The 13,677-nt window shown below is 43.6% G+C and overlaps 1 protein-coding gene across 2 annotated transcripts in view; it reads right to left on the bottom strand.

Moving 5' to 3' along the window:
- The window catches only part of SLC9A3 (solute carrier family 9 member A3), a 52,045-nt gene that overhangs the window by 20,953 nt on the left and 17,415 nt on the right, over window positions 1-13,677 (bottom strand). For both annotated transcript variants that reach the window (XM_053361493.1, XM_053361494.1), the window contains exons 2-5: window positions 5,459-5,761; window positions 3,870-4,030; window positions 3,299-3,377; window positions 290-467 (exon numbers count right to left, since the gene is read on the bottom strand). In XM_053361493.1, the coding sequence (XP_053217468.1) occupies window positions 290-467; window positions 3,299-3,377; window positions 3,870-4,030; window positions 5,459-5,761 (721 nt within the window). The remainder of the gene's footprint in view (window positions 1-289; window positions 468-3,298; window positions 3,378-3,869; window positions 4,031-5,458; window positions 5,762-13,677) is intronic.

A 13,677-nucleotide genomic window follows, 5' to 3' on the forward strand; every position in this document is an offset into this window, starting at 1 on the left:
TGCCACTGTTATATGAAGGTTTAGCTGGTGGTTTAGCTATTTTTAATCATTTTGATTATTGTAATCTGCAGCACAACAAACCATAGAATTCCCCAAGGGTCTTCAAATGGCTTCCAAGCCTAATAGTTTTGGGACATTCTCCCCAAGTTTCCACGAGTTTCTTTGGTTTTGTCTTTTTAATACAGATAGAAAATGTTTTCGAACTCAGCTGGGCATTACAATCACTTTAAAATGACCCCTTTCTCCAGCAGTATTAGAAAGAAACATCAGTTAATTAACTGAAACTTACGCAAGGATGGCAGAAAGTGACAGCATCTCAGCTGTCAAGTAAGACAAGTAGGAGACAACAAACACGAATCCGGGCTCAATTATTCTGACATGCTTTGTGAAACGAGTGATAAGCGAGAGCAGGAATGCAAAGACAACACCGACCAAAGTACCTCCAAGGCTCACCACAAAGAAAGACACTGCAAGAACAAAACCAGACAAAAATCACATGGGTTTTTTATAAAACGCTTTGAATTTTTAAAAACAATACACACTTTGGTTTATTGACTTTTTAGTCTTTGCTATATGGTGGCTGGGGAAGTTGGGGAGATGGAGCTAAGATCTGTTACACAGATACCCAGATATCATAATAATTCACCTGCACTGAGGGGCCTGAACACCCAAAAAGGTGTTCTGCTGGTGAGATACTTTCCCCATTACATACATTCCTGTGGCCCCAGCATCAAGCAATAGCCAAGACTCAGAGAGACAAGGAGTGGGAGCCATCAAAACCAGGGCTGAAGAATTGAACCTGAGCCTAACTGCTGTACCTTTGCAGATCTGAAGACTGAATGCTCACAGGTGCCTTCCCCATAGCCTGGTTTACCTGAAGTATAAAGAACCTCCTGCTCTACAGTGCCTGACCAACAGTGCAGGGAGCATTCCAGGGAAGACATCACAGACAGAAGTGAAATAGGTGCTTGGCCCTTTAAGAAGCCACACTCCACAGCCAGGAAAGATGGATCTTAGGGAGGGATAAGGTGTAAGATTGGCTTCCTCAACCTCAGCCCTCCAGATGTTCTTGGCCTACAACTCCCATGATCCCTAGCTAGCAGGACCAGTGGTCAGGGATGATGGGAATTGTAGTCTCAAAACATCTGGAGGGCCAAGGTTGAGGAAGCCTGGTGTAAGAAGACCTCAGTCAACCACTAATTTTTGGTTTGAGCCAGTTGTGCACGTGGAGCTGACTAAGGTGCTTGTTGCTTTGTGAGTTTCTGCTGAGGGCAGGTCACATCATGCCCTTGCTCCATGGAGCTCAGAGTGGCATCCATGAATGGCCATCACAGCCATGTTGCCTGAGGCTCATGGGAGTTGTAATCCAGGACACTGGGAGACCTCCAGGTTGGCAAAGGCTTCCTTGCTTGAGCAAATCCTGTATTCCACCTTAAAGGGAGGCGACCAAGAACCCTCTGTATACTACTCTAAGCTATCCAAAGGAAGAATGGTATAGTTTCGCTTATTAGTTCGCTTTAAAAGTTTGTTTCCTGTTCCCCACCCCCACTAAAAATTTCTAGTATCTTACAACAGCCTTTAAAACAGAACATAAATGTTAAACAACAAGTAGTGCATTACCTATTCTTCAGCGGATACTAAGAACAGCCGTACAAGACCCTAAAAAGTAGGGTTTCCAAAACTTGGGTCTCCAGCTGTTTCTGGACTAAAATTCCCATCATCCATGCTAGCTGACTTAAAAACTTAAAGCCTTGATGTGAAATATATATAAAGCTTAACTTAAAGCTTGTGGAACTAAAGATGTTTTTCATTTGGTATCTTAATATTAACAAAAAAAATCTCCCCTCTCAGGAGGCAACTTCAAAGGTGTGGTGCCACACACAGAGAAAGGAACCTCACAGCCTCCAATTATGTTGGGGTGGCGAGATTGCTTGAGCAGAGTCTTCAGCCATGTCTCAAAGAAAGGCAAACTCATATGTATAAATGCAGCCTTTCCAATATCTTTGCCCCAGATCTTTAGGCTTGGGGGCAGGGTGTCAAAAACTACACTTTGAATTGTACCTGGAAACAAACCGGAAATCAGTAGATGCACACGCGCGCGCACACAAATAATATATAGACAAGATGGCAGTTCCTTTTTCTTTACTTTTTTTTAAGAGGAAGAGGGAGAAAAAAATGGAAGCTGGATTTTAAAAGGGAAGAAAGACATGGAGAACGAGAGACTGAGAGACAGAGAACCATAGGTAGAATAACCCAGCTCAAAACCCTGCTCAAAACCCTGCACATGCAAAGCTGGCCTCTGTGTGAACCATCCCTTCTGCATCGTTGCCTTTTACCCATCGGCAATGGCAAGCAAACTTCTCACTTATCTTTTTTTATGACAGCCCTTAAAAGGACATAAACATAATAGGGCTGTTAACATTCCAATAAACTGCACAAGGTGTACCATTCAAGAGTACCTGCTAACACAGGAACACGTGAATGTATGCCACCTTGAGCTCCTTAGAAGAAAGGTGTTATATAAAGACAATAAAAAATTAAAATTTAATTTAAATTGTAGGGGAAATGCAGGGTACTTTTCTTCAGAACTCTTATTCATTGTAATGCATTATACACCAAAGGTAACTGTTGTTTGATTTGATTTTAATATTAAAGGCAGGATGGAAACATGTTCAGTTGTCTAACACTGGAATTTACACGCATTACCACTCGGTTCTGTATGCAGCTGCCCAGCGATCCCCTGCTTGCTGCACGTCAGCACCTAGTGGGGGCTGGGGGGGGGCTAAAACCTTCCATTGCATCTGCCACTCTCCCTGCTCAGATGCTTCTCATCCATCATGGGGTATAAATCCGACATAATTTAGGATCAAGACCCCAGGTGGATGGGAATTGCAGAGGAATGAGAATGGCAGGGAGAGGTTAATCACCCCTCTATTCACCCCCCCCCCCCAGCTTCCAACATTTCTCTCCCAATACTGGTTTGTGGCAGAGAAGCGGGACCTATACATTTGCATGCAAAAGATCACAGGTCACTTGAAACTAAGCAAGCTTTTTTATATACCCATACCAAACAAATTAAGCAAACACAGTGATATGGGTTCTGTTTTGGGGTGGGGAAAATCTTTATACTTCTTAACTGACCCATAGCTGCAAGTTTGCTCTCCTTAAAGTGTGCCACTGAGGTTCAAGAATAGCAAATGAAAGGGAAAGTGAAGAGTGTTTGAGGCAACAGGGCATCATTATTAAAATTTCACAAGATTCTTACTAATGATGTAATAAGTTTTAAAAGATGACTTACCTACACCATAGACCCAGTCGGTGGCAACCACATTGTCAGTTCCTATTTTAACAAATGATTCAAACACATTGTATAGCACCTAAGAGGAAGATAAATTGATCATTTCATAAAGGAATCAAAGAAAGCATTTTATTGTCAACCAATAACAATTTCCTGATTTTTTGTAATGTACACAATATCTTTCTTTGTTTTCTATTTTGCTTTCTACATATGTACTATTTCTTGCCTTTTCTTTTTTGTATCTTATTTCACCATTTCTTTAACAGTACACTACCAAATGCAACATCTATAGACTTCTATTTTACATTTGTGATTAAATTGTGATGGAAGAAAGCCTATTTGCAAAGAATTTGAGCGTGTGCTTATGAAAACAGCTAACCTTTTTTCCTCTATGTAGTAAAACAGCAGTGATATTTACCTAAGTAAATTTATAGACTGCTACTTCATACCGATTTATCTGTGTCCTGAGTCATTCAATGCATTCCTGATTTATCCGCAGTCCATTGGCCATTAGTTCAGAATTAAATCTGAGGAATTTACTTTTACTTTGGACTTCAAAAAAAGATCTTACCACAGTTACGGCATCATTAAGCAACGACTCTCCAAAGACAATGATGAAGAGGACTTCATTGACATGGACTTCTTCAAATACAGCCAACACGGCAACAGGATCCACTGCAGCTATTAGACTACCAAACAAGAGGAAATCCAACCAACCAGTTTGAAGGTCACCTAGAACAACAAAGCAAACCTCATAAGAATGTTAGCCACTCTTTTCTGGGGTGGGGAATTGAGTTGCATTTAATATTGCCTTTCTTACGTGCTTGGTCCTTCTTGAGTGCATTGGGGGGGGGCTGTACATGTGCCTGGATTTACTAGTTTCATCATGGTTAGAACTATTTCCCATTGAAATGTTGGGCTTGTTTATTTTAGACCCTATTCCCATATTAAGACTTGTGTGGATGTAAGTTACTGGATAAACCTGCCACTGTCTTAAGGGTCTAATTCATGACACCTAATTCGTGAGCACATTGAACAGATATATACCCCTCCAAGTGTCTAGTATCAGGTATGCCAATTATCTTCTTTTTAGCACATAGATAATGAAGTTTCAAGGTCAAAATAGCTAGAGCTGGGAAAGATACAATTAGGACAACCTCTAACACATGCTGCATTTGCAGCCTGGCCACAGAATCATTCAAGCAGTGAAACCCAGCTTTTCAAAATTAAACAGAGAACATGTTAATTTTGCAGACTGAACACATTCCCATTTCGCCAATGGTTTGCAGTCTGCAGTGATAGTGGCTCAACTGCACCACTGAAAACAAAGTAATAGTTAACCTGCTAGCAAAGAAGGTTCTCTTCCCTACCCCACCCCCACTTGAATGTGTTTAAATGTCAAAGGGGGCATGTGGTTGAGGTTTGCTTCAGACTGACAAGAGTTTTTTTCTTGATGATAATCCTGAGGTTTTGAGAGAGAACTATTCCCTAAGGCTAGATTGGAAGAGCAATAGTGGCATGTGCCCATTCACCTAGTCAACAATGGCACGGTTTCCATTTCAGAATAAAAAGCGACTGTCCCGACTGCACACAAAAGAAAGCAAAAGCAATCCTTTATAGTTGATTTCAAAACTACACCTATTGTAAACTGAGCCCTAACACAAACATCAAGAGGCTTGCCAATCCTAAATGCTACCAAGATGGCAGCCTATCTTTACTGGAACTTCAGAGGAAAGGGTAAACCAAACACAGGCCTAATCTGGCTTCGAAACTTACGCAACCGGATCTTGATGAGAAACCTGAGATGGGCAATCTTCTTTAAATGCAAAGATCATAGTTTTCTCAGAAGCTGCTAGTTCACCATGCATATCATCCTAACTTAACCGAATGCACAGGGTCTGCAGTGAGAATGTAGCTGGAAGGGAATAACCACAGAGACTGCTCTGATCTCTTTGGAAGAAGGGCAGGATAAAAATATAACAATAAATATATGTAATGAATTATCAGCTGTGGTGCTGCTACCGCCGCAAAGTAGGTTTGTACCAAGTTCATGGCTTGGAGCGGTTCATGTGACAAAAGCTCCACAGTTACTCATCCCAGGACAACCCAACAAACATGAGCCAATAGCTAATAATGAAATAATGATTACCCACGCCTTACCCATTATTCCTGTGAGAAAGACCCCGTAGAGCGAAAGGCCTGTGGTGACAGTATTCCAGATGGTCCCGATGACAGCATACAGGAGGATGGTGCCCAGGTTGCCAAAGAAGAGTCGGTTTGGCATGAAGTATCCTGCATCTAAGACGATGGGTGGCAGCAGGTAGAAGAAAAAGACGTCTGGCGTAAGGGTGAAGGAGGCAATATGATCTGCTGCAAACACAATGCCTCCCAGGATAATGCCCAGCGCAATGAGCAAGACACTTTCTGGAACCACACTGGTGACTTTATGGGACAGGTGGAAAACTGTCAAGAAAACAACATGGATGAGAGTCAGAAGGCAAATGCAAGAAGAAATATTAAATAATGGTATGCTGGGTGCATAAAAGTATGAAATATCATGTGGGTATATCATGGGGCAAGACATCTTGCACCTTCTCCTTCTCCACAGATCTCTGCTCCAATAATGGCTAAAAGGCTGTTTATAATGGAAAAAAGAACTGTAAAATGAATTTTGCAGAGGAGGCTTTGGGTACACACTCACTCAGAATAGGGAGCTCACCTGCTGATTTTACTTCCCATCTTGACCAATGGGAAGGGTTTGAAAATAGATAGACAGATTAACACAATTTTGGATTTGGTGGTTCCTCCACCTTAGACTACCCAGCCCCAACCCCTGTGAATTGCTCTGCCCTTAATGTTATACATCAAAGATTCCCCAGGCACAGGGCTGGGGAGAATGCAGTGCCCTGTTTGGAGGAAATGACTGGCTTAATAATAATAATAATAATAATAATAATAATAATAATTTTTTATTTATACCCCGCCCTCCCCAGTCAAGGCCGGGCTCAGAGCGGCTTACAAGCAATAATAAAAACAAGATGAATGATTACAACTTAAAAACAAAAATAAAAAACAACATTAAAATAATGGAACATTAAAATATTAAAATGTAGCCTCATCGCAGGAGGAGAAGGAAAAGAAAAAAGAAAGAGAGGGAGGGAGGGAGGGAATCAAATTGGCTCCAAGCCAAAGGCCAGGCGGAACAACTCTGTCTTACAGGCCCTGCGGAAAGAAATCAGATCCCACAGGGCCCTGGTCTCATGAGGCAGAGCGTTCCACCAGACCAGAGCCAGAGTTGAAAAGGCCCTGGCTCTGGTTGAAGCCAATCTAACTTCCTTAGGGCCCGGGACCACTAGGGTGTTGCTATTTATGGACCTTGAGGCTCTCCGTAGGGCATACCGGGAGAGGTGGTCCCGTAGGTACGAGGGTCCTAGGCCGTGAAGGGCTTTAAAGGTCAAAAGCAGCACCTTAAATCTGACCCTGTACTCCACTGGGAGCCAGTGCAGCTGGAAAAGCACTGGGTGAATATGCCCCCATGGCAGAGACCCCGTGAGGAGCCTCGCTGCAGCATTCTGCACCCGCTGGAGTTTCTGGGTCAGCTTCAACCATGAGCAGGAGCACTGCTTTTAGGAGGGGGGTTACAGTGCAACAGTTTGTTGCAGATCTCACTTGTAACATTGCTAATGTCGATTTTCTCTCCTCCTCCAATTAATATTTATTCGTAGAAAGTAGGTCACTTGTATCAGTTAATACAGTGCAGGAGTGAAGAGTGTCTTGAAATGTATTATTCCGGTATGCAAGAACTAAGATCCATTTTCTTATAACTTCTTCTCAGTTTCTTTGGGATTCACATTGAGAGCATTCCTTCAAGTCTCACATCCTAAAATCAACGCACTGAGCTACTCTGTCCCAACTCTTCATAGCCATCACCCAAGCAATCCAAGTGTATGGTTTGGTGCCACAGATGTGTCCAAATCTACAGCCTAGGAATCAATATGTAACACACAGTTCAACTACATTTCTAGCCAATGCTTTCTAGGCATCTGTCTGCATCCTCCACAACACCATTAATTATTGTGGTTCCCCACTTGCCCTTATTATTTTTCCATATTCTAACAATTATATACTCTGCTTTGCCACGTGATTTATAGTGACTCACAGCTTGAAAAATATTTCAAAAGTTAAATGAATAGAACTATAAAATACGAGTACATGTATTTTGTCCTGGAAGGCAACACTTTATGCTTGGTAATTGTTTTTAAAAAATTCATAGAATCATAGAATCATAGAGTTGGAAGAGACCACAAGGGCCATCGAGTCCAACACCCTGCCAAGCAGGAAACACCATCAGAGCACTCCTGACATATGGTTGTCAAGCCTTTGCTTAAAGACCTCCAAAGAAGGAGACTCCACCACACTCCTTGGCAGAAAATTCCACTGTCGAACAGCTCTTACTGTCAGGAAGTTCTTCCTAACGTTTAGGTGGAATCTTCTTTCTTGTAGTTTGGATCCATTGCTCCGTGTCCGCTTCTCTGGAGCAGCAGAAAACAACCTTTCTCCCTCCTCTATGTGACATCCTTTTATATATTTGAACATGGCTATCATATCACCCCTTAACCTCCTCTTCTCCAGGCTAAACATGCCCAGCTCCCTTAGCCGTTCCTCATAAGGCGTCGTTTCCAGGCCTTTGACCATTTTGGTTGCCCTCCTCTGGACACGTTCCAGTTTGTCAGTGTCCTTCTTGAACTGTGGTGCCCAGAACTGGACACAGTACTCCAGGTGAGGTCTGACCAGAGCAGAATACAGTGGCACTATTACTTCCCTTGATCTAGATGCTATACTCCTATTGATGCAGCCCAGAATTGCATTGGCTTTTTTAGCTGCCGCGTCACACTGTTGGCTCATGTCAAGTTTGTGGTCAACCAAGACTCCTAGATCCTTTTCACATGTAGTGCTCTCAAGCCAGGTGTCACCCATCTTGTATTTGTGCCTCTCATTTTTTTTGCCCAAGTGCAATACTTTACATTTCTCCCTGTTAAAATTCATCTGGTTTGTTTTGGCCCAGTTCTCTAATCTGTCAAGGTCGTTTTGAAGTGTGATCCTGTCCTCTGGGGTGTTAGCCACCCCTCCCAGTTTGGTGTCATCTGCAAATTTGATCAGGATGCCCTTGAGTCCATCATCCAAGTCGTTGATAAAGATGTTGAATAAGACCGGGCCCAAGACAGAACCCTGTGGCACCCCACTAGTCACTCTTCTCCAGGATGAAGAGGAACCATTGATGAGCACCCTTTGGGTTCGGTCAGTCAGCCAGTTACAAATCCACTGAGTGGTAGCATAGTCAAGACCACATTTTACCAGCTTCTTTACAAGACTATCATGGGGCACCTTGTCAAATGCCTTGCTGAAATCAAGGTAGGCTACATCCACTGCGTTCCCTTCATCTACCAGGCTTGTAATTCTGTCAAAAAACGAGATCAGGTTAGTCTGACATGACTTATTTTTCAGAAATCTATGCTGACTATTGGTGATCACAGCATTCCTTTCTAGGTGCTCACAGACTGTTTGCTTAATGATCTGCTCCAGAATCTTCCCTGGTATTGATGTCAGACTGACTGGGCGGTAATTATTTGGGTCCTCTCTTTTCCCCTTTTTGAAAATAGGGACAACATTTGCCCTCCTCCAGTCTGCCGGGACTTCGCCTGTTCTCCAGGAATTCTCAAAGATGACTGCCAGTGGTTCTGAAATCACATCTGCCAGTTCTCTTAATACTCTTGGATGCAGTTCATCTGGCCCTGGAGACTTGAATACATCTAGACTAGCCAAGTATTCTTGTACTATCTCCTTAGTTATTCTGGGCTGTGTTTCCTCTGCTGAATCATTTGCTCCAAATTCTTCAGGTTGGGCATTGTTTTCTTTATCGGAGAAGACTGAGGCAAAGAAGGCATTGAGGAGTTCAGCCCTTTCTGTGTCCCCTGTTTGCATTTCACCATCTTCTCCTCTGAGTGACCCCACTGTTTCTTTGTTCTTCCTTTTGCTACGAACATACCCATAAAAGCCTTTTTTGTTGCTTTTAACCTCTCTAGCAAGCCTGAGTTCATTCTGTGCTTTAGCTTTTCTGACTTTGTGTCTACACGTGCTGGCTATTTGTTTGAATTCCTCTTTGGTGGTTTCCCCCCTTTTCCATTTTTTGTACACATCCTTTTTTAATCTTAACTCAGTTAAAAGTTCTTTAGATAGCCACCCTGGCTTCTTTAGGTACCTTCCATGTTTCCGTCTCATTGGTATTGCCTGAAGTTGTGCTTTTACTATCTCCCTCTTAACAAACTCCCAGCCATCATGAACTCCCTTTCCTTTTAGTATTACTGTCCATGGGATCTCACCCAGCAATATCTGAGTCCTGTTCATGGGGCAAGATACCTCTCTATTAGGACCCTGACGAAATAAAACTCCTGCTTCAAAAGCTTTTAGAGTTTGAAAGAAAGAAATAGATGGATGCTATGATAGACGATAATAAGGGACGTGGGTGGCGCTGTGGGTTAAACCACAGAGCCTAGGACTTGCCGATCAGAAGGTTGGCAGTTCAAATCCCCACAATGGGGTGAGCTCCCATTGCTCGGTCCCTGCTCCTGCCAACCTTGCAGTTCGAAAGCACGAAGGGCAAGTAGGTAAATAGGTACCGCTCCGGCGGGAAGGTAAACGGTGTTTCCGTGCGCTGCTCTGGTTCACCAGAAGCGGCTTATTCATGCTGGCCACATGACCCGGAAGCTGTACATCGGCTTCCTTGGCCAAAAAAGCGAGATGAGCGCCGCAACCCCAGAGTCGGCCATGACTGGACCTAATGGTCAGGGGTCCCTTTACCTTTATGATAGACAATAAGTGGGGTGCTTCCAAATACTATTCATTATTCTCTTTGCACATATAGACTATTATAGCAAAGAATAAATAAGTTCTTTCCAGAAACCACACTGCAATAAACCAGGGAAAGATGTGAAAGGGTCAGCCCACCCTTGAGGCAAAGTGAGGCGACTCCCTCAGGCAGCATTTTCCACAGGGGAAGCAGATCCTGACAATAGATCTTTATTCCTTCCTGGTTTCTGATCTAGATTTTCACTCACCCCTTCCTCCCTGGTGGGGAGGGGGAGAGGCTATTTTGCAATTCACCTCAGGTGCCAAAATGTCTTGGTCCAGCCCTGGTAAAACGTATTAGTAAACAATCAAGGAATCAATATACTTGCAGTGCCCTAATTATTGAGGCATATGGCTCAGTATCGTAAGAGCTAAAAAACAAAACTCAAAGAACCCCCTGTCTGCCTTCCCTAATCTCAGCAAGTGCTGAAAAGGTCTCCCAAGTTAGATATAATCTTTAAAAAAACACAGCTGGTTAGCACTAGGTTTGCTCTCTGGAAGGTTTATTAGTTGCTACACGCTTAATGATCACCACAGAACCTGTATACACCATTGCAATGAGCTCATTAAAATCACAATTTAGGTCACTGTTCTTTGTGGGTCAACAAATTAGCAAACTTACATTAGCAATTTAAAAGGTGGACGCTATTTTAGGATCACCAGGTCAATGTTCCTCATTAAGTTATGAGGTCATGTGCACACCTGACTTCAGAAGTCAAATGTCAATGGAATTTGGAAACAGACCTATTGAAAACCTTGTGGTCAGTTTTGAGGGGGGGGGGGGACCAGAGCAAATTGAAAGACCATTCTAGACCTGGATTTTGCAATCCATGAAATGAGGTACATTTTTACATTGATCTTGAGAAGAGTGCTGTAGTCAAGTCAAGGAAACATGGGTTAAAGCCTGACATGCAGAGCCATAGAAAGCCATACATACCAATTTCTTCTAACTTTCCCATGTTCCATTTTCTATGACTAAGCAGATAAGTTTAGAGTTGGCGAAAAGCTTCAATACGTTCTATTACATTGGCTTCTTTAAAACCAGGACAAGCCCTGTTACTTCTACTCTTTGCATATTGACTGTGGCTTTAATAACATACCGGTTAAGCAAATGCATATTCCTTGATTGTTGCAAGCCTTGCTACTTCCTTCTAACTATAGGAAATGACCAGGGTGGGTGTTGGCAGGCTGGCTACTAGCTTATGAACTTGGAAGACACTTCACTCCAAAATTGCCTATATGATTTTAAAACTTGGCTTCACTTTTTAAAGGGGTTGCAGAAGGCATGATGGAAAATGTAGCCCAATGAGTTAAACTGGTTACCTATGGGGAGGTGACATCCCAAGTCATATGCACAGAATATGGGGACCTTTCACAATCCAATCAATGCAATTGAAGAAATAATTGCAAGAGAGTGGCCCTCGGGAGAGGAGCCCATTGTTCAACTGCTGATCTCATCAAACTAGCTGAAGAGAGCAGGTACCACCACCTGTCCCAACAAAAGAAAATTCTATCAGGGAGAGGATCCATGTCAACCTGACCCCAGGGGTACAGAGCTATGCTAAATGACACCTCCCTGATCCTTTGAACCTTTTGTTTATGGGGAAAGTTGAATATCACTCCACCTAAGATGGTGCTGTGGTCTAAACCACTGAGCCTAGGGCTTGCTGATCAAAAGGTCAGCAGTTCGAATGCCCACGACGGGGTGCGCTCCCATTTTTCAGTCCCAGCTCCTGCCCACCTAGCAGTTTGAAAGCACATCAAAGTGCAAGTAGAAAAATAGGTACCGCTCCGGCACGAAGGTAAACGGCGTTTCCATGCGCTGCTCTGGTTCGTCAGAAGCGGCTTAGTCATGCTGGCCACATGACCCAGAAGCTGTCTGCGGACAAACGCCGACTCCTTCGGCCTATAGAATGAGATGAGCGCACAACCCCAGAGTCGTTCGCGACTGGCCTTAACTGTCAGGGGTCCCTTTACCTTTACCTTTAAAAGCACTTATGCTTTATCACGCATGTTAGCCACAACCCAGGGGGTCTGACTCACCTGTTTTTCTCTCAGTGCCTCACTTCTCTGGATCCTACAGAAGTAGAGGTCCCCGTTTGCTGCAGCTGCTTCAAAAGCCCACCACCACCCTTGCTAGCTGGAGGAGAGACTCAAGAAGCCATTTCCAGGGCCTGCTCTTGCTTGACTTTTCTTCCCTGTTTTCCTGCCTGACCCCAGAGCTGCGCCCCTCCCCCCGCTCCAAACCTCCAGAATTCCCACCAGAACTAGGAAAGGTGCATCCTACTTCCTAGCCTGTCTTCTGGACATACATTCACCACAAACTGGTAGCCTCCACATCCAGTTGCTCTTCCCACGTGTGTGTGTGTGTCTGCATTTTAGAAGCCACCCTTTGGTGTCTCTCCTCTTCCCAGCCAACCATGCCTGACTGAGGAGGCCCAGTCTACAAACGTGGGCAGAGAACAGGACAGTGCTGAACTCAGCTATGCCTCCATCTCCTCTGATGCGTTGGGTGTTTGTGTGGCTGTAGTTAGAATTAATCAACTATTCCTCTCAAACTAAAGAAATGTATCTCATAACAGTGTGAGAGATTATGGTAATTCATTATCTCAACCAGGTAGGAGTGACTAAAAGTCAAGTTAACAAACGAGAATATGTCTCCTTTTTATCTCAGTACTTTTTAGAAGAGAAATTTTTTTCCACAGGCTGTCAAGATTCACCTTCCCTTTGCCATTTCCATAATAATCTTGTTCTCCTATGTTGTCATACTGTGATTTTGCTATTCTAGACTGAAGCAAAGGAACCCTCTATGTTTCGTATGCATGTTTTGTTTGGTCATTATTGACCCTTTATGCAAGTCAGCGAGTGAGTTACTCCCTGATGCCTTTTCTGTTAAAAACTGTCACCTAAATGAGAGGAGGAAAGGGCTATCAATGCGCAACCTCCAAAGTTGAAGTCAGCAATGCTTCTGAATATAAGTGGCTGGAAACCACTGGAGAGGAGAAATGTTCATGTGCTCATGTTCTGCTCCCATAGGAATCTGGTTGGCCACTGTGAGAACAGCACGCTGGACCAGATGATCTGTTGGTCTGATCCAACAGGCTATTTTTATGTTCAGAGGTAGTGACACCATAGCTGTCAACGTTTCCCCTTTTTTAAGGGAAATTCCCTTATTCCGAATAGGATTCCTCGCAAGAAAAGGGAAAAGTTGACAGCTATGAGTTACACATGTGGGCAACCTGTTGCCTATGGGTATTCAGCATGGCCTGCCCACCCCTACCTCCCGGCTGCCAAATTCTCCTGCTACTAAATTTACATGATGGACAGGGCATGTGTGGATGGCATCACCCTCTCCCCAGCCCTTCAGACAGCTGCTTGGCAAACTGGAGGAAGCATGCTGTGGAAGAAGGTGCACTTCTGTGCACTCTCCAAAGAGCTGTTGGGTGGACTTGGTGAAAGGATTAGCATTCACC

Source organism: Podarcis raffonei, chromosome 13, assembly GCF_027172205.1.
Source record: "Podarcis raffonei isolate rPodRaf1 chromosome 13, rPodRaf1.pri, whole genome shotgun sequence".
NCBI classification, from domain to species: domain Eukaryota; kingdom Metazoa; phylum Chordata; class Lepidosauria; order Squamata; family Lacertidae; genus Podarcis; species Podarcis raffonei.